At 45.0% G+C, this 20,760-nt stretch overlaps 1 protein-coding gene across 1 annotated transcript in view; it reads right to left on the bottom strand.

The window, feature by feature from the left end:
• slc2a12 (solute carrier family 2 member 12) overlaps positions 1-20,760 on the bottom strand; it is a 58,256-nt gene that overhangs the window by 31,639 nt on the left and 5,857 nt on the right. The window contains exon 2 of the mRNA XM_084314147.1: positions 12,821-12,951. Coding sequence (XP_084170273.1) covers positions 12,821-12,935 — 115 coding nt within the window. The 5' untranslated portion in view covers positions 12,936-12,951. The remainder of the gene's footprint in view (positions 1-12,820; positions 12,952-20,760) is intronic.

Below are 20,760 nucleotides of genomic sequence, written 5' to 3'. Positions count from 1 at the left end.
AGTACTATGTTGTAAGGAGTGTTGAAGCAGTTTTCTTACCAGTCTTGGTCTATGGTGATGTAAATTATAGACATGTTGCATCAACCCTTAAATCCCTGGACTCTGTCCATCACGCTGCCCTCCGATTCATCACTAATGATAGATACGATACTCATGTTCAACCCAGATTCGGCTCAAACAAGGGACTAAATACGTTTAGCAATTATGCCACAACAATGTGGAATGCCCTACCACAGCCGTAAAATAATGTGAATCCCTACCATCCTTCAAAACCACTGTCAAAGAGCACCTACGGGTGGCTGCAATTAGAAACTGGCCCCGGTAAATGTCCAATAAAATGTAGAAATGCATGCAATACATAAATAAATATGAATCTCCATATATGAAATAGAACATTTAGATAAGGTGCTACTGAGATGTTTTGGTGAGTTCTTTGTTTTTTTGTGGAAGTAGCCCTTCTTAAAAATGCATGAACATTCACTGATAATTGGTCTGTAGTGGAGTCTACAAGGTCTACATTGCCGGACCATGTAGAATCCGGACCTTGTAGACTGACATAATTATGTGCATAGTTTAGTCTACACAGGCCATATTTCAAATAATCAAAATCTTACTTCATTCATCTTAAACATTCTTGATTTGGGGGATTGGTAGTTCCCATGAAATCTGAAGTTGTTCAAACGACAACAGCGATCCACCTTGAATTAAATCACACAGCCGAGTGAAACCTTGTTGGCTGCGTCACAGTCACGAAAGGGGCTACTTAATTCATTAATCCAATCCACTTTATTTATAGAGCACATTTAAAAACAACAACGTTTACGAAAGTGCTGTACAAGTCCCACAACATAAGATTAAAAAAAGAAAAGAAAAAAAAATCGAAGCTTCGAATTAAAATCGAAGCTCGGCCCCGAAGCTTCGATTGCCAAAAAAAGCTTTGAAGGTCAGCCATAATATTGTGTATATGTCTTGTATGTCATAAATTTTCTTGATGAAACAGTACTGTATATCTGTATGTCAGAAATGTCTTGGTGAATTGAAAATGGGGGACCCTGATGTAAACAAGACGAAAGTCTTTTTCTGGTCTGCATCCTCTTAACAATTGTTTGTATTGCGCCGTACTGTATTGTACCCATTCTGCAATCTGTTAATAAAGTTTTCAATCAATCAATCAATCACTGTGTCCTTTATAAGAAGGTTGGTTGGCCCTCTCTGACGGATAGGTGCAACAAACACTGGTATTTGTTCATTCTTAAGGCCCTAATTGGTAATCTACCTCCTTATACTACATCATTATTGGAATGGAATTTTGGAAACTATGGAACCCGTTCTAGTGACTGGCTGGTCCTTAACTCATTGACTGCCAGGGACTAGCCTCATCCGCAATTATGCCACATCAATGTGGAACGCCCTACCCAAAGCTGTAAAGGAATGTGAATCACTACCCACCTTCAAAAACACTCTCAAAGAACACCTACGGGAGACTGCATTTCGAAACTGGCCCCTACAAATGTCCTAACCCAGTTGTACAATAAAGACCAAGCATGGCTTTGTCAGTATTCGAATGTACAGTGCCCCCCCCCCCCCCCCCCCCCCCACCTCCAATGTACAGCCCCACCCAACCCCACCCCACCTACCCAACCTCCTCCTCTACAGTTTCTATGTCAAATGTATGTCAGTATTCCAATGTACAGTGCCCCCCCCCCCCCCTACCCACCCCCCCCCCCCCCCCCCCCCACCTCCAATGTACAGCCCCACCCCACCTACCCAACCTCCTCCAATGCACAGTTTCTATGTCAAATGTATATACACTCTTTTTTTGGATTTTTTTAGTATCACAAACAGTACTGTATTTGAAAATCTGGTATGTCATAAATGTATAGATGCAGCAGTACTGTCTATCTGTATGTCGTGTGTGTCATATGATGAATTGAAAATGGGGGACCCTGATGGAAACAAGACAAAAGTCTCTCAGGTCTGCATCCTCTTAACAATTGTATGTATTGTGCTGTACTGCACTGTACCCATTCTGCAATCTGTTAATAAACTTTTCAATCAATCAATCAATCAATCCCGTTCTAGCCAGGCCACGATTTAAAGATAGGAGTGCGTCACCTTGTTTGTAGAGCTATATCTATTCTATATTATACTGTAGCTATGGATACAATACTATGGTAATTTGACAGTAACTATCTTCTGTCCAAGATGCAAAAAATTTAAATTAAATTCATGCATACATTTGCGCGTTATCCCGTGGTGAATATAAGTATAGTTTCGGAATGATCCGGGCTAATTCCTGGGAAACTGAGTCATAGGGCTCTACGTGAATTATACTAAAAGCATTGGCGTTTCATCCCTGGACACTAGGGCTGACCTTCGAATATTTTTTTGGAATTCGAAGCTTCGGGGCCGAGATTTTTTTTCTTTATATATATAATTTTTCTTTATTTTTTATTTAAAAACTTTTTTTTTTAATGTTGTGGGACTTGTACAGCACTTTGTTCAACTTTGTCAGTGCTGTAAAGTTTAAACCTTTTTAAATCTTAGACAAACAAAACACTTTGCTTTCATGAAATATTTTAAGCCGTCATTTGAGGCTTTATAAAAGCAGCACAATGAACACAAATCTGTCAGTGCCGAGTCCGACCTCATCTTAAATAACAAACAGCATTGCTTGTTGTAATTAACAAAGAGAGGCAGAGTTGATTTTGCAAAAAATTTAAATAAAAAATCATATATAGAATTCTGAATTTTATTTTCATATTCGAATCCCATGCCCATCGAACGAAGCTTCAAAGCTTCGAAGTATTTAAGACAGCCCTACTGGACACGCTACTATTTCCAAATCAACTGTATATAATAGGTATTAAGTTTCATCATGAATGCATGAAAGGGGGGGGGGGGTTCTGATGCTTTGATTGCCAGTACGGCATTCGTTATGAACACCACACACGCCAATCAGCCGGATCGGTACGAAATCCTTGCAGGATCAAGATGGAATTGATGTCAGATAGTCCTTACCTGAGGTCGGGGGTAATCCAAAAAGAATATTCCAATTGTTTGATCGCCATCTGGTCCATCTGATGTCCATCTGGTCCACGACATAATACGGCACAACACATGCGTCGAGGGGCCCGGACCCGTTTCAATGCAAGTATGCAACCGAGTGAATCTCTAGGCTTCCCTGTACTAAAAAAACTGTGCGCGGAGCGGTTTAAACACAACACCCGGTCTGGAACAGGGTTTACTGCACTCTCGATACTGCCACCTGGCAGGATCTGGCCGGTACTGCACCCTTGGAGTCCCAGTGTGCCTTTTAACGGCAACATACAAGGTCCGTGACATTGAATAGAATATTAAAATCGAAAAAAAGGAAAAACGATCAAATAACGAGTATACTGTGTATGAACGAATAATGGACTCTGTGAAGCGCTCTGGGTCAGTGAAGAGCACTATATAAATCCAAGTCATTATTATTATTATTATTATTATTACTCGTTGTTGGCGTTCAAAGGATGGCGCCCAATAACGAGTATAATCGTTGTTGGCGGGGAATGAGTTATGGTCCCCTAGGCCTAACAAAAATAATAGTTGGTTTCCGGTTGCCGACCGACCCTGCCGATTTAGGTGCGACCCAATATATTTTATGAGTTTTGAAAAAAAAATATTAAAAAAAATAAATAAAAAAAAAATCATTTTTTTTTCTTTTTTTTTTTTAAGAATTAAGTTTCATATAAATCTTAGTCAAACATTTAGTATTATGGATATTAAACATGCTGGCAGAGTACATGCATCCATGTTGTTGTGAACATTTTAATTAAATAAAGAAATTCCCTATCCATAGTCGCCGTGGGAAAGAGTAAAATAAAAAAATAAAATCAAATAAATTCCCTACCTACCCATGGCCAAACTGACAACCAACAGGAAACCAACAATATTTTTTATTATGCCCTATGTTTGCCCTGAACAGGGTAAATCTGCATTTCATTATGATGCCCCTCTAGCTCATGGAATGAACTCCAACAGTCCTTAAAGCTTGAGATTCTCCCCTCTGTTGCAGAGTTTAAAATCTTGATCTCCAACCTTTGTCAATCAAGTTGTACCCGTTTGTAGTCGATTTGTTATCCTTGCTTTTTGCCTCGTCTTGTTGTCTTATCGTTATGATTTTATATGCTTTTCTTTGCCGATGTACACTCGACATGACTGTAAATGAGGGAAACCTCGGTTTGCCTTTTGAGCTCAAATAAAGGTTTGAAATGCAATATCGTTCCTATCTGTTCCCTACGTTATGGGAACAGTCCCCCTCTTCCCTCCAGAATTAAACACAGAAAAACTGATTAGTGCCATCTCTCCACCACTCCCCAGAAATGCTATTATATGTAATGAATATAAACTAAAGGGTTGTCAATGTGTAGTAACTATAATGTGGGCTGATGAATACAAGAACGCCGGAGTCTTTCAACAACTACCATTTACGTCAACAGGATAAAGTAAAACAATACTAGTCCTCAGTAGCATAACTCATGTATAGCAGTCTCTAGCTCTGCTCCAAGATATGGCCACCTAGTGATATAAACTAACTAATATAATATGAATACATATAAATAGCAATAATGACGTAGCAGACATATAAATGATAGAACACAACAGTAATCAATGTGTTAATATGTACTGAAAATGCTGAACGTCGCGCTGATACAGAGTCAAACTGGTTTGGAATGATTGGGAGCTACGTGAACCACGTATCAACGACAACGAGTGTCGCGACTCTCACTGTACAGGGTGCTGGTGTGGAGCGCAGCGCAGCAGAGCCTCTCACTGTACAGGGTGCTGGTGTGGAGTGCAGCGCAGCAGAGCCTCTCACTGTACAGGGTGCTGGTGTGGAGCCTCTCACTGTACAGGGTGCTGGTGTGGAGCGCAGCGCAGCAGAGCCTCTCACTGTACAGGGTGCTGGTGTGGAGTGCAGCGCAGCAGAGCCTCTCACTGTACAGGGTGCTGGTGTGGAGCCTCTCACTGTACAGGGTGCTGGTGTGGAGTGCAGCGCAGCAGAGCCTCTCACTGTACAGGGTGCTGGTGTGGAGTGCAGTGCAGCAGAGCCTCTCACTGTACAGGGTGCTGGTGTGGAGTGCAGCGCAGCAGAGCCTCTCACTGTACAGGGTGCTGGTGTGGAGTGCAGCGCAGCAGAGCCTCTCACTGTACAGGGTGCTGGTGTGGAGCCTCTCACTGTACAGGGTGCTGGTGTGGAGTGCAGCGCAGCAGAGCCTCTCACTGTACAGGGTGCTGGTGTGGAGCGCAGCGCAGCAGAGCCTCTCACTGTACAGGGTGCTGGTGTGGAGTGCAGCGCAGCAGAGCCTCTCACTGTACAGGGTGCTGGTGTGGAGTGCAGCGCAGCAGAGCCTCTCACTGTACAGGGTGCTGGTGTGCAGCGCAGCGCAGCAGAGCCTCTCACTGTACAGGGTGCTGGTGTGGAGTGCAGCGCAGCAGAGCCTCTCACTGTACAGGGTGCTGGTGTGGAGTGCAGTGCAGCAGAGCCTCTCACTGTACAGGGTGCTGGTGTGGAGTGCAGCGCAGCGCAGCAGAGCCTCTCACTGTACAGGGTGCTGGTGCTGGTGTGGAGTGCAGCGCAGCAGAGCCTCTCACTGTACAGGGTGCTGGTGTGGAGTGCAGCGCAGCAGAGCCTCTCACTGTACAGGGTGCTGGTGTGGAGTGCAGCGCAGCAGAGCCTCTCACTGTACAGGGTGCTGGTGTGGAGTGCAGCGCAGCAGAGCCTCTCACTGTACAGGGTGCTGGTGTGGAGTGCAGCGCAGCAGAGCCTCTCACTGTACAGGGTGCTGGTGTGGAGTGCAGCGCAGCAGAGCCTCTCACTGTACAGGGTGCTGGTGTGGAGTGCAGCGCAGCAGAGCCTCTCACTGTACAGGGTGCTGGTGTGGAGTAGTGAGCCTCTCACTGTACAGGGTGCTGGTGTCTCTCACTGTACAGGGTGCTGGTGTCTCTCACTGTACAGGGTGCTGGTGTGCAGCGCAGCGCAGCAGCCAGTGAGCCTCAGCAACTCATAGATTGTCAACAGTTCAGAAATAGACCTCTCACTCATTTTCCCTCATTTTGACTTTTTGTCACACTGCCTTTTTTTGGTATTTTCCTTTCCTGATTAATATAAGATAAGATATTCCTTTACTGATCCCCTTGGGGACATTTGGGGCGTCATGGCAGCACGGGGGAGGGGAGGTACAGGTGTTGGTAGGTTAATAGTAAATAAATACATACATATAGGCAGTGCAATTAAATCTGAATGTAAAAATGAGAAAAAATTATTTGTGTAAACACAATATAATTAACTCTGAATATAAAAATATGAGAAAAATGACCAATGATTTTGTGCTTCATACTGCATGTGGGGTCGATGGGGAGTTGGCATTTCACCAAAGGATTTCATGTTTTGACCAAAGGGGTTTCACTCAAGAGAGTCGAAGCAGTGGTAAAAAATAAATGTAATTCCTTTCTTTTCTATTAGCCTCCAGCCAACATTGTAGTTCCAGTAGTTAACTCCAAATGTCAAAATGTAAAAAGAATTGTTGCCATCCGCCATTTTGCTAATTATTACCGATACATGTGTTACAAAAACATCTGTAAAACACAAATTTTCTGTCTGATTATTATCAACTTTGGACCTATATTAGATAGACTTCAGGCTATGGAACCGTGATGTTTTCTAGCCCCAAGTGTTCAGCTGGAACTCTTGTGCAGTTATCTGTTTGCAAGTAAACAAAGACGTGAGTAAACAAAACCTTTATTTCAGTGTGTTGTCAAACCTCTCTAAGACCAGACTCATGCATGTGCTATAAGTGGTTCAAGAATAAATGGCAAATTACTTTGGGTATGCAATCGTCAGGCGTTTTATGCTAAATGTGCCGGATGCATAAGGGGTTAACTACTGAAATCACTATGCCAATTTGAATGTAGTTGAACTACTAGCAAGCTACAGCAATGTTTAGTTAAACGACTAGTTTAATTACATGTAGTGAAATTACTTCCGATCACTGGAAATAATTAAATAATCAAGAGACAGAATCAATAACATATTACCTGGCCTGGGCTACACATTTCTAACTTGTGTCGTGCTTCTTGAGTGCAGAACTAAGTAATAGAATAGCTACAGGATAAAAGCATTGTAGCCCAATATTGAGGTATCAAACCTGACTGTACTTGGTAATATAGTTCCTTATTACCCTGAACGTTATGTACTGTAATGTAAATTTGTATTGTAGACTAATGTAAAGTGCTGCTAATGACACCTGATGTAGGAGCCATGTATTAATCTGTGTTGTTTATTTGTTTAGGCTACACACATGCATTGTGGGTTACTATCACTTCTGGTAATTAGCACCTGGGTGTGATGTCACATTATTTTACCTGTTCACTTACATGAATGAATGAATGAATGAATGAATGAATGAATGAATGAATGAATGAATGAATGAATGAATGAATGAATGAATGAATGAATGAATGAATGAATGAATGAATGAATGAAAATTTTATTTAACAGATTGCAGAATGGGTACAATACAGTACGGCTCAATACACACAATTGTTAAGGGGATGCAGACCAGAGAAAGACGCTTGTCTTGTTTACATCAGGGTCCCCCATTTTCAATTCATAGTGACATTTGATTTATATGATTATTACATGGCAGAGGGGAACACAGAGGGTTAGTAGAGCTCCAATATTTTCTGTTGACCATCACGTCACATCAAAGTATAATACAAAATAATTGCTTTCATTAATAAACACTATATAGACGCATCTGGACGTCAGAATGGATTTGTTTGAACGTGTCACAATCAAGACCTTACTTAGCGCCATTTTTTTTTATTGATAGTAGTTGCTACACCTGCCGTGACATGTTTATGATGCCTTATGTCACCTCAGTTAATGTGAAGATTTTATTCTTAATCTTTTATTTTTTAAATGACACTTGCTGTGACATGTTTATGACGCCTTAACAACTTGGTTAATGTCAAGTTGTCATGACAAAGAAATCCAGAACAATGTCAACTTTGCATTTGAAAGTGTCATTATCAACCGGATGACACTCAAGTCACAACAGTCATTAACATGTCCTTCAATCAGTCCTGTTTTGCAGTCAGAGCCACTCAGTTCTGGAACATCCTACCAACAGAAATACGACACTGTGCTACCTACCACACCTTTACAAAACAACTCAAGACCTGGCTATTAACCAATCAAACATGTGATCACTTATAATCAGTTCATTGTGTATTTTGTTATTGCTTTTACTATTATGTTGGATTGTGTTGTAAATATTGTGTTTTACTTGTAATGCGTCTGTTTTAGGTGTATGGTCTTATAACATCTTGCCAAAAGGACTACAGTTGCGAATTAGCTAGCTGGCTGAAACACATTTACAGAAATGTTGATTAATGTGTACTGTCCTTTTTAAATAAACTGAAACTGAAACTGAAACATTCATGAACATCTTTGTCAGTTGTGTCATGTCATTACATGTTCTCCCCCAATACAAATTTGAATAATAATCTTGAATTGAACTCTTAATTTTTTCACCTATATAATTTACATATATCATGCCCCGCCCCCTAGTCCACTGTTCCTCCAATTACAACTCAGCAGGATCAGTTGGAGGATCAAGAGAAGAGGGCAGGACTTGTGATAGGTCAATTATATTAGGTGAAAAAGGTGAAGGTCCTTCTGTTCAGGTCAATGTCTCTTCCAATCTAGTTCCAAACGAACCACGATTGCGTAACATCAGTGCAGCTGCAAGTTAAGACCCCCGGGGTCCTAGTTAAGACCCCAGACCCCGAGAACGGCACCCCACCATTTTTAATGCTCTATATTCTGACTGCCATTATGTAACATGCTGTAATGTAATCACACGTGTATCACAGACTAGGAGTGCACCCATACCATTCTCTCACCGCCAATATAGACTCAGAATCCTGCACTCAAAGTATCAGCCGATCACAGAGTACCAACCTGACCCCATGAATGGTAAATGGCTGCATTTATAGAACAGCTTTTATCCAAAGCGCTTTACAATTTGTTCCTCACATTTTACCCACTCACTCACACATTCACACACCGACGGCGGAGGCGACCATGCAAGGTGCCAACCTGCTCTTCGGGAGCAATTAGGGGTTAAGTGTCTTGCTCAAGGACACTTCGACACGCTGCCCGGGAGGAGCGGGAATCGAACCGGGAACCTCTGGATTACAAGACGACTGCTCTACTTCCTGAGCCACTGTCGCCCCATCCGTTACTCTTACAGAACGGTATAGACCCGTTCACATTAGACAGGTCACACGACTGACATTTACTCTGTTAAGAGATCTAACATTATGAACTCAAAGAACATTATGTGAATTTAAACTAAAAAAAAAACACTGATTGGGATTATTTTGCAGTGACAAGAGTCCTCTTCCTCAATGAAGATCCAGGCTATCAAACATCAGCAATCAGTAACTGATCTGCATAGGTTCACACAAGGATACAGTATATCACATCTCAGGGTAATCTGTCTGTAAATCATGATGACCGTGGAGGGTACAAGCAATGACAGTGAGCGGTCTGTTAATCATTAACCCAAGGTAGAAGAATAGTGACTGTCGAAATTGTCGAGTGTAAAGAAAACACTATCTTTTTACTTGGCTGATTGTGTTTTGTCACTTTAAGATAGACATCTGTAATGCCGCCAAACAGCGACCTCTAAGCAAAAGAGGTTTGCACTTGGGTCTGTCTGCACCAGTGCATGTGAGCGGATCGGAGCGTGAGCGGCGCGGGGAGCGGAGCGGGCGGTTTTGACGTGAGCGAGGAGTGGGTTTTAAAATGGGTCGGCGCGACGTCCGGAGCGAGAGTTCTCCTCCGCTCCAATCCACTCCGGGCCGCTCACAGTGGTTTAACACTGATGTAATATATACATGCAGTACAATGCCAAAGCAACAGATGGCGATGTACAAACATGAAGGCCATTTTCAACCAATGAGAAGGGTGAACCTGTGATATCCTGTTCAGGCTTTGTCACTCACTCCTGTTAGAAAAAGTATCGACGCCATTGTTGTTGTCGTAGCTTACATGCTAACGTTAATGGCAGCGACCATAGCATTGTGGCTCGGCTAGCTATCATCGCTTAATAGAGCTAGTGAATGGATAAACAACGTTATTTAACATTGCAGAATGGGTACAATTACAATGCGGCTCAATACAAACAATTGTTAAGGGGCCCAGGGGGTGTAGACTGTTGTAGTTTGAGCTAATTTACACCATGCTCCAAAAAAAAATTTAAAATCTGCCGTGCGATCTGGTCTGGGGAGCGGGGAGCGCTCGATTCAAGGTGAGCGGGGAGCGAGCGGAGAGCGACTTGGGGGCGGGGTCAACATGAGCGATTAGCGGAGCGGACCAAGCTTTAAAGAGCGAAGAGCGGATTTCTCGGCCGCGCCGATCCGCTCACGTGGCCTGGTCTGCACTTGGTCTGCACTTGGTACTGCACTTGGTACTGCACTTGGTACTGCACTTGGTACTGCACTTGGTACTGCACTTGGTCTGCACTTGGTCTGCACTTGGTACTGCACTTGGTACTGCACTTGGTACTGCACTTGGTACTGCACTTGGGTCTGCACTTGGTACTGCACTTGGTCTGCACTTGGTCTGCACTTGGTCTGCACTTGGGTCTGCACTTGGTACTGCACTTGGTACTGCACTTGGTCTGCACTTGGTCTGCACTTGGTCTGCACTTGGTACTGCACTTGGTACTGCACTTGGTCTGCACTTGGTCTGCACTTGGTCTGCACTTGGTACTGCACTTGGTACTGCACTTGGTACTGCACTTGGGTCTGCACTTGGATCTGCAATTGGTACTGCACTTTGTTTACATGTTTTGTTTTGGTCTGTTTGGGTTGGAGGTGAGTGGGTATAGGAGGCAGGGGTTGCTATTGCTGGTCACACCTCAGGCTCTGCCAAGAGAAGTCTGGAGAAATTCACAGTGTAATAACTAATAACTAAGTCACTAAACTATAAACTGATCAGTAACCCACATATCAGAGCAAAACAAAGAACGTAAACAGTGCAATATCAAGCTGGGCTCTTTTGCCAAGAGGTCGCCATTTGACATTTGTGTACTATACCTTTAAAGGATAACTACCATTTTTTGACATGTGGGTTCCATCATGTCAGTCCTGCCTTGACATGAATTCATACACCGGACCGCCGTTCAATATGTTTTTCCCTCGTAGAGATATTTTCTGTAGCTATTTTGGGCCGATTCATTCATCACTTCTGTAGGCCTTCAGTGTACCTTAAACACCTTGTAGATGCTCGAGACTCGCCAACATCCAATGGAAATGGCACTCTGACATGTGGGTCTAAACGGTTGACCTTTAAAGTTGAGTCATCATCATTGCTCAAAACTCACTCAAAAAGAGACAATTATTCATTTTCTTCCTGGCACAGTTGGCAATGTTGCATAATTGCAAATTAAAGCTGCTGTAAGTGGTATTTTATGTTAAAATGAGTGGTCAACATGTTAAAATAATACACTCTGCTGACTGCCATCACTGAGAGGGAGTGTTTTGGTAGGTAACATGGGTCTGCCAGTCCCTCCGCTCTGCAGTAAACACAAAATACATTTTCTGGTAACCTGTTCTACTAGTTTTAAGCAAATATGTAAGCAAAAAAGTACAATTATCAGCCAGTGCAGTACGCGAATTGGGCTTGGCAAGATTTCTTGAAATAAGTAAAAAATATCTATAGGGTTCTCTCTCCTGATTGGATACAGTGGGAACGGGATACCAGGAAATTTATTTTCTGTTTACTGCAGAGCAGATTTTAAGACCACACACTCTATATCATAATGACGGCTGACGGAATGTTTATTTAACACTTAGAAAATACCACTTATACTTAAATTAGCATTGGTGTTCCGTGGCACAGCGGCACTCTGTGGCACAACGAATCAGCTTTATTGTATAGAACTTTACTATGTAAAAACGTACTTAGAAAAAGAAGCTGTTGCCATTTTTGCCACCTGGCATGGTCTTTATGGAAATTTGGTTCTGGAAGAACCGTTTCAGTGTGTACTGTGTACCGTACCGTACCGAACGGCGGTGTACCGAACGAATACAACAGTATGTTAACCACTAACTGTTTTTTTCACAATCTAATATAATAATTATTATATTTTGGGTGGCTAAGTGGCGCAGTGGGCAAGGCGCTCGCCACTAACGCAGGAGATGCTGGGTTCGAGCCCAGCTCTCGGCGTTGCTTCCGGCTTGGCTGGTCGTTCATACTAACACAATTGGCAGTGTTAGAGGGTGGGAAAGCTGGTGGGTGGGGATCGGACGTTGTGGACAGCGACTCCTACAGGTCAGTTGGTGCGCCTGTACAGCAGAAGCAGGAAGTAACAAGGGCAGCGTGTCCCTCCCACGCGTTACTCCTCGCCACTGAGAGATCGCGCTGTGCAGGTGAAAAGATGCGACAGGCTGCCTCCTTGTGTACCGGAGGGGACACGTGATGCAAGGCTTCTATCCTCACTACAACCGACCAGTGGGAGGCATAGTCTAGCAATGTTCAAGACAGGGGAGGGAAGAATTGGAAAATCCGAAATTGGGATGGGAGAAAAATAGAAAATGGGGAGAAAAAGTAGATCAAAAAAAAATATATATATATTATATTTTTAAACTTTCCCCCACTGTACCGAACCGTGACTTTATAACCGAGGTAGGTACCGTACCGTGGTGTTTGTGCACCGCTACACCCCCTAGTTTCTGATGCCCCTGTCAGCAGTAGTACCTGGTGGTGGCACTGCCGGTTTCTGCGACCCATTTGCTGCGATGCCATGGTAGGAGGGGTGGCCACAGAGGTCAGAGGTCATCCTCTGGGTCTCAGCTCCTGCCTCCAGCTCCATCGCCAACCACCTCCACCTGGGGAGACAACGAGGTTCAGGGAGGGGGGGGGGTGTGTACGTGTGTGTACGTGTGTGTACGTGTGTGTACGTGTGTGTACGTGTGTGTACGTGTGTGTACGTGTGTGTGCGTGTGTGTGCGTGTGTGTGAGAGTGAGTGAGTGAGTGAAGATAGTTTCACATCATCATTATTCCTAATCCTTAGATCTAGAGTACATAATAATAGGTGAAAACACACACACACACACACACACACACACACACACACACACACACACACACACACACACACACACACACACACAGAAGAAACACAGGGGGAAGAGGAGCGGGATCAGATTAAGACTAAGAAGATCTGCTTACCGTCCGGCTATTCCATCTATCTTCCTGGCGAATGCACGTTCGCTAGAGAGTAAGATGGATGATTTACGAGCGCGGGTCCGATTCCAGCGAGAGATGAAGGAATGCAATATCCTGTGTTTCACGGAGACCTGGCTGAAATCAGTGACTCCCGATCACAGCATCTCTCCCTCCAACTCCTTCACCATCTTCAGAGCGGACCGTACAGAAGCCTCCGGGAAGAGCATCGGCGGGGGGCTATGCCTTATGACCAACAACGGCTGGACTAGCCCCGGGGAGGTGAAGATACTATCCCGTTCATGCTCCGCCGACATGGAACACCTCACGATCCAATGTCGCCCGTTCCATCTTCCACGCGAGTTCACTGCAGTGATCATGACTGCAGTGTACATTCCACCCCAGGCGAACGTCGGCAGGGCGCTAGCGGAACTACACGACCATCTAAACACACACCAGATCAAGCATCCAGACGCCGCCATGATTGTAGCCGGGGATTTCAATCAGGCGAATCTGAAGAAAGTCATGCCGTGTTTCTTCCAGCACATCGTCTGCTCCACAAGGGGAGGAAATACACTCGACCACTGCTACACCCCGTTCAGAGCCGGATACAAGGCTGTACCGGCCCCACCATTAGCGGGAACAACGAACACGTCGGATCATGCCGCCATCTTGTTGGTCCCCGCGTACAGGCAGAGATCACGTGACGCCGTTGTGTCACGTGAGGTAAAAAAATGGGACGACCAATCAGAGGCCACTCTTCAGGACGCACTAGACGTCGCCGACTGGGGAATGTTCGAGAGGAGCACCAGTGACGTCAGCGAGTTCACAGACGCTGTGGTGTCATTCATAACAACGCTGGCTGATAGTATTGTCTCCACAAAGAAGGCGAGAGTGTTCCCAAACCAGAAACCATGGGTGGACAGTACTATCAGAGCAGCCCTGAACTCTCGCACCACTGCTTATAACCGGGGCAGAGAGTCAGGAAACATGGAAGAGTACAAGACAACAGTCTACACCAGGGGTAGGCAACCCTAGGCACGCGTGCCTGCATAGGCACGCGGGGGCATTTTCATAGGCACAGGGGGCAGCATTAAAAAATTAAAATAAAAAATGAAGAAAAATATTATAATTTTTTTTCTTTTTTCTTTTTAATATTATAGTGAAATATTTTGCACTGTTGTCGCATTTATCTTGTTGAAATCCTCCCACAGGTTCTTTTTACTACCACATATTTAATTGAGACCCTTTATTTGTTTATTATTTCAATTTAGCTGGAAATACATTGCTACATCATTCAGTAACATTTGCAGAGCCTTATAACAAAAACATTATTACGGTCACCATTGTGATCAGTGGGATTAATCAACAAATTTTATTATTTATTTTTCTATTTCATTGAACATTGCACATGTTAAAAGCAATTTTTTTTACTCAAAATGTGAGTATTACCAAGTCAACTTGTCTTCTTAAAACAATGACAATAAACATAGTTTTATTAGGTTGAAATAATGTAGTTGTGTACTTATTTTTCTGTTAACTTATTATGGATTGAAAAATGAAAACATTAATGCACAGTAACTGAACTCAATATTTTTAAGTTCTGGTAACTTATTATTATACATTTTTTACAGTGTAGTCTTGCGATCAATCAAAACTTATTTACACGATATACCTCACATTCACCCTCCATTCACATCCTGGTGTTCTCCTGGTGTTCTCCATTAGGCCTGTAGGTGGAGCTATGACAGCACACATACAGTACACACACCGACGGTGTGTGATGTGTCCAAAAATGAATGGGCAAATGTGAGTGAAATGGTCGCACTGTAGGGCGGTTAGGTGGCCGAGCGGAGATTGCGTTCGTCACCAACCCCGGAGCTGTGAGCTGGATTCGCCTGTTCGAATCCAGCTCACAGCTCCGGGGTTGTCACCAGCTTGGCTGGCCGTCCACACTAATACAATTGGCTGTATTAGAGGGTGGGAGAAGCTGGCGGGGTGGGTCCGGGTCGTTGTAAACAGCGACTCCTACAGTTCGGTCGTGGCGCCTGCTAAGCGCGGATAGGACTTGAGGGGGATAGTGTGATCCTTCCACACGCTACGCCCTCTCAATGAGAATCCACGCTGCCAGGTGAAAAGAAGCGGTGATTGGCTGGACGTGTGTCGGAGGAAGCACGTGGTAGCCTCCACTCTCCCAGATGATCTGACTGTGGGGGGTAAGTGCGCAGCGACCAGGAAGGGACTGGGAATTGGCATACGACTAACATTGGGATGGGAGAAAATCGGAGGAAAATGGAGGGGGAAAAAGATCAATACAAAAAAAAAGAAAATGGTCGCACTGTATGCAGCTGTTTGTCTGCATTGCATTCCCCCCCCCCCCCCAACTCAGATTTAGGGTTGATACAACCATCATAATAATAGTTAATAATAACAATAACAATGTAATAATGTAAAAATTATCATTAAAAAGACCCGATTATGAGATTTTTTTTTACGATGCATGGAATATTGTTGAGGCACACTAGTTACAACTATATTTCAGGCACTCCATGTCAAAAAGGTTGCTGACCCCTGGTCTACACTCTGCGCAAGGCTGTTAAACTTGCTAAGAGGACGTATGCCGACAAGATGGAGGCACAAATGGCACAGAATGACACAAGAGGCTTATGGCAGGGACTGAGGGCTATAACTGACTACAAAGTCAGCGCCCCCTCAATGGGGAGCGACGACGCCTCCCTTGCGGACAAGCTCAACACCTTCTACGCACGGTTTGGTGCAAACAGTGGCACTGCTAGCCCAACGGCTAGTGACGTCACTGGTGCGCCGGCTGTTGTGGAGGGCGGGGGGGGGGCATCCACGGGGGGGGGGGGACGCTCTCTCATTGACGGTACACAGTGTGAGAAGAGCATTTATGCAGGTGAACACCAGGAAGGCTGCTGGCCCAGATGGTATAACAGGACGCATACTTAAGTCCTGTGCCAACCAGCTTGCCCCGGTGTTCACCGCCATATTTAATCGATCCCTGGCGGAGTCAGTGGTCCCTGCCTGCTTCAAGATGTCTACCATCATCCCTGTACCGAAGAAAACCTCCCCAACATGTCCAAATGACTACAGACCGGTGGCACTCACCTCTGTGGTCATGAAATGTTTCGAGAGGCTGGTCAAGGACCACATTTGTGCCTCCCTCCCCAGTGATATGGACCCTATGCAATTTTCATACAGGACAAACAGGTCCACTGACGACGCGGTCTCCCAGGTACTGCACAGCACCCTCTCCCACCTTGACCGTCAGAAGGGGGGCTATGTGAGACTGTTGTTCATTGACTACAGCTCAGCGTTCAACACCATAGTCTAGGGATGCCCCGATCACGTTTTTTGCCACCGATACCGATTTCCGATCGTCGTGAGCCATATCGGCCGATACCGATCCGATACCGATCGTTTTTGATTAAAAAGAAATTAAAAATTATTTTCATATACATTTTTTTTTTTTTTTTTTTAATAAAATATATATATTATATAATTAGACTTGTAGTTGTATTATCTGCGAGACATCGCCACCACGCAACAAGTCAAAATGCTCGCTATCTGCAAACAGCTCCACTGTCTGTGTGTACTCTAGTAGCCCTAGCTCCAAAAAGGATTCTCCGGCGCTGCAGCGGGACCCTATTGGTAACGTTATGCTTTGGTCATTTCACATTCAGCAGGGCTGAACAGGGATACCGTGGACAGGGTGAGCAGCTTTAAGTACCTGGGGGTCCACATCTCAGAGGATCTGACATGGTCAACACACATAGACACAGTAGTAAAGAAGGCGAAACAGCGCCTCTACCACCTGAGACAGTTAAGGAAGTTCAGAGTATCGGGGAAGATACTCCAGTCCTTCTACTCAGGAGCTGTAGAGAGCATCTTGACCGGAAACATCACTGCCTGGTATGGAAACAGCACGGCACAGGACAAGAAGGCCCTACACCTACAGAGAGTGGTGCGCTCAGCCGAGCGTACCACGGGTATTGCGCTACCTCCCCTGCAGGTTCTATACAACAAGAGGTGCAAATCCAGAGCCTGCAGGATAATGAAAGACCCCCACCACCCCAATAACAGCCTGTTCCAGCTGCTGAGGTCAGGCAGACGCCTGCGAACCTCAGCTACTAGGACAGCGAGGTTTAGGCTCAGCTTCTTCCCCCAGGCCATCAGAGCCTTGAACAATGAACATTGAGTGCCACAGAACACTGAACTATCCACACACAAGCACACATGAGCACACACATGACACGCACGCTGTGCACGCTCACACACTAGCAGCCACTTTAACACTTTAACATGAGCGGGCACACACTCATGCCGCACACACGCACACTTATGGCCAAAAGGAAAGGTCACTTTAAATTAGTATAACAACAGGAACAGTGTATTGCACTACTAAAGCTACCTAGCATGTCATATTGTCATATGCTCTGTAAATAACTATGTACAGATACCGAGATGTCACACCATGTTACCTGTTAATTGCACAATTTTTTTTTTTTTTATTGGATTCTATATATGTTGTACCACTGTAATGCACATCATTGCGGGCAAGACCACCCGCATTTCATTGTATACTTGTATGCCGTGACAAATAAAACTCTTGACTTGACTTGACACATCTGAGAAGAGCCTACACAAACAGAGGCCTCAAGCCCTGCTCGTGGAGACACAGCTTTAGACATGGCCGTCAACAACTATATACCTGGGGCAGTCATCAAGACAGTCCTATATACCTGGGGCAGTCATCAAGATAGTCCTATATACCTGGGGCAGTCATCAAGATAGTCCTATATACCTGGGGGGGCAGTCATCAAGATAGTCCTATATACCTGGGGGGGGCAGTCATCAAGACAGTCTTATATACCTGGGGCAGTCATCAAGACAGTCCTATATACCTGGGGGGGCAGTCATCAAGATAGTCCTATATACCTGGGGCAGTCATCAAGATAGTCCTATATACCTGGGGGGGCAGTCATCAAGACAGTCCTATATACCTGGGGCATCATCAAGACAGTCCTATATACCTGGGGGGGCAGTCATCAAGATAGTCCTATATACCTGGGGGGGCAGTCATCAAGACAGTCCTATATACCTGGGGGGGCAGTCATCAAGACAGTCCTATATACCTGGGGGGGCAGTCATCAAGACAGTCCTATATACCTGGGGGGGGCAGTCATCAAGACAGTCCTATATACCTGGGGGGCAGTCATCAAGACAGTCCTATATACCTGGGGCTGGGGGGGCATCATCAAGACAGTCCTATATACCTGGGGGGCATCATCAAGACAGTCCTATATACCTGGGGGGGCAGTCATCAAGATAGTCCTATATACCTGGGGCAGTCATCAAGACAGTCCTATATACCTGGGGGGGGCATCATCAAGACAGTCCTATATACCTGGGGGGGCAGTCATCAAGACAGTCCTATATACCTGGGGGGGCATCATCAAGACAGTCCTATATACCTGGGGGGGCAGTCATCAAGACAGTCCTATATACCTGGGGCAGTCATCAAGACAGTCCTATATACCTGGGGGGGCAGTCATCAAGACAGTCCTATATACCTGGGGGGGCGTCATCAAGACAGTCCTATATACCTGGGGCATCATCAAGACAGTCCTATATACCTGGGGGGGCGTCATCAAGACAGTCCTATATACCTGGGGCAGTCATCAAGACAGTCCTATATACCTGGGGCATCATCAAGACAGTCCTATATACCTGGGGGGGCGTCATCAAGACAGTCCTATATACCTGGGGGGGCGTCATCAAGACAGTCCTATATACCTGGGGGGGCGTCATCAAGACAGTCCTATATACCTGGGGCATCATCAAGACAGTCCTATATACCTGGGGCAGTCATCAAGACAGTCCTATATACCTGGGGCAGTCATCAAGACAGTCCTATATACCTGGGGGGGCGTCATCAAGACAGTCCTATATACCTGGGGGGGGGCAGTCATCAAGACAGTCCTATATACCTGGGGGGGCGTCATCAAGACAGTCCTATATACCTGGGGGGGGGGCAGCCATCAAGACAGTCCTATATACCTGGGGGGCGTCATCAAGACAGTCCTATATACCTGGGGGGGGGGGACAGTCATCAAGACAGTCCTATATACCTGGGGGGGCAGTCATCAAGACAGTCCTATATACCTGGGGGGGCATCATCAAGACAGTCCTATATACCTGGGGGGGCATCATCAAGACAGTCCTATATATACCTGGGGAAGTCATCAAGACAGTCCTATATATACCTGGGGGGGCATCATCAAGACAGTCCTATATATACCTGGGGGGGGCAGTCATCAAGACAGTCCTATATACCTGGGGGGGCAGTCATCAAGACAGTCCTATATATACCGGGGGGGGGGCAGTCATCAAGACAGTCCTATATACCTGGGGCAGTCATCAAGACAGTCCTATATACCTGGGGAAGTCATCAAGACAGTCCTATATACCTGGGGCATCATCAAGACAGTCCTATATACCTGGGGCAGTCATCAAGACAGTCCTATATACCTGGGGCAGTCATCAAGACAGTCCTATATACCTGGGGCAGTCATCAAGACAGTCCTATAGACCTGGGGCAGTCATCAAGACAGTCCTCCTATATACCTGGCTGGGGCATCATCAAGACAGTCCTATATACCTGGGGCGGTCATCAAGACAGTCCTATATACCTGGCTGGGGCATCATCAAGACAGTCCTATATACCTGGGGGGGCAGTCATCAAGACAGTCCTATATACCTGGGGCAGTCATCAAGACAGTCCTATATACCTGGGGGGGCAGTCATCAAGACAGTCCTATATACCTGGGGCAGTCATCAAGACAGTCCTATATACCTGGGGCAGTCATCAAGACAGTCCTATATACCTGGGGCAGTCATCAAGACAGTCCTATATACCTGGGGCAGTCATCAAGACAGTCCTATATACCTGGGGCAGTCATCAAGACAGTCCTATATATCTGGGGGGGGGGCATCATCAAGACAGTCCTATATACCTGGGGGGGGGGGGGCATCATCAAGACAGTCATATATACCTGGGGGGGCAGTCATCAAGACAGTCCTATATACCTGGGGCATCATCAAGACAGTCCTTGCTCAGAGATAAGTGTTTTTTGGGCTGTGCTTAGAGCTGGTAAATACATGTGTATCATATGTCTGTGTTATCGTCATCAATATGAGATCAACATCAATTGGCTTATCAAACGTGTGATTTTCCATATATATATTGTTGTCATTTTCTTTTAGAATACTGTTTGAGTCTTAATTTTGTTAAAAATATACGACAGGCATGTATAAGCATTATGCTTCAGTCTGTACCTTTTCAGTCACTGCCTGGATCAAAGATTGTTAAATGATTGTGTACTGTATATTGTATTGTGTGATGACTGAATAAACTACTACTACTATGTTGGGAATAGTCCCTCTGAAT

Source organism: Notolepis coatsorum (genome assembly GCF_963971535.1).
Source record: "Notolepis coatsorum genome assembly, chromosome: 5".
In the NCBI taxonomy this organism is placed as follows: domain Eukaryota; kingdom Metazoa; phylum Chordata; class Actinopteri; order Aulopiformes; family Paralepididae; genus Notolepis; species Notolepis coatsorum.
This window is presented reverse-complemented; position numbering and strand designations above follow the sequence as displayed.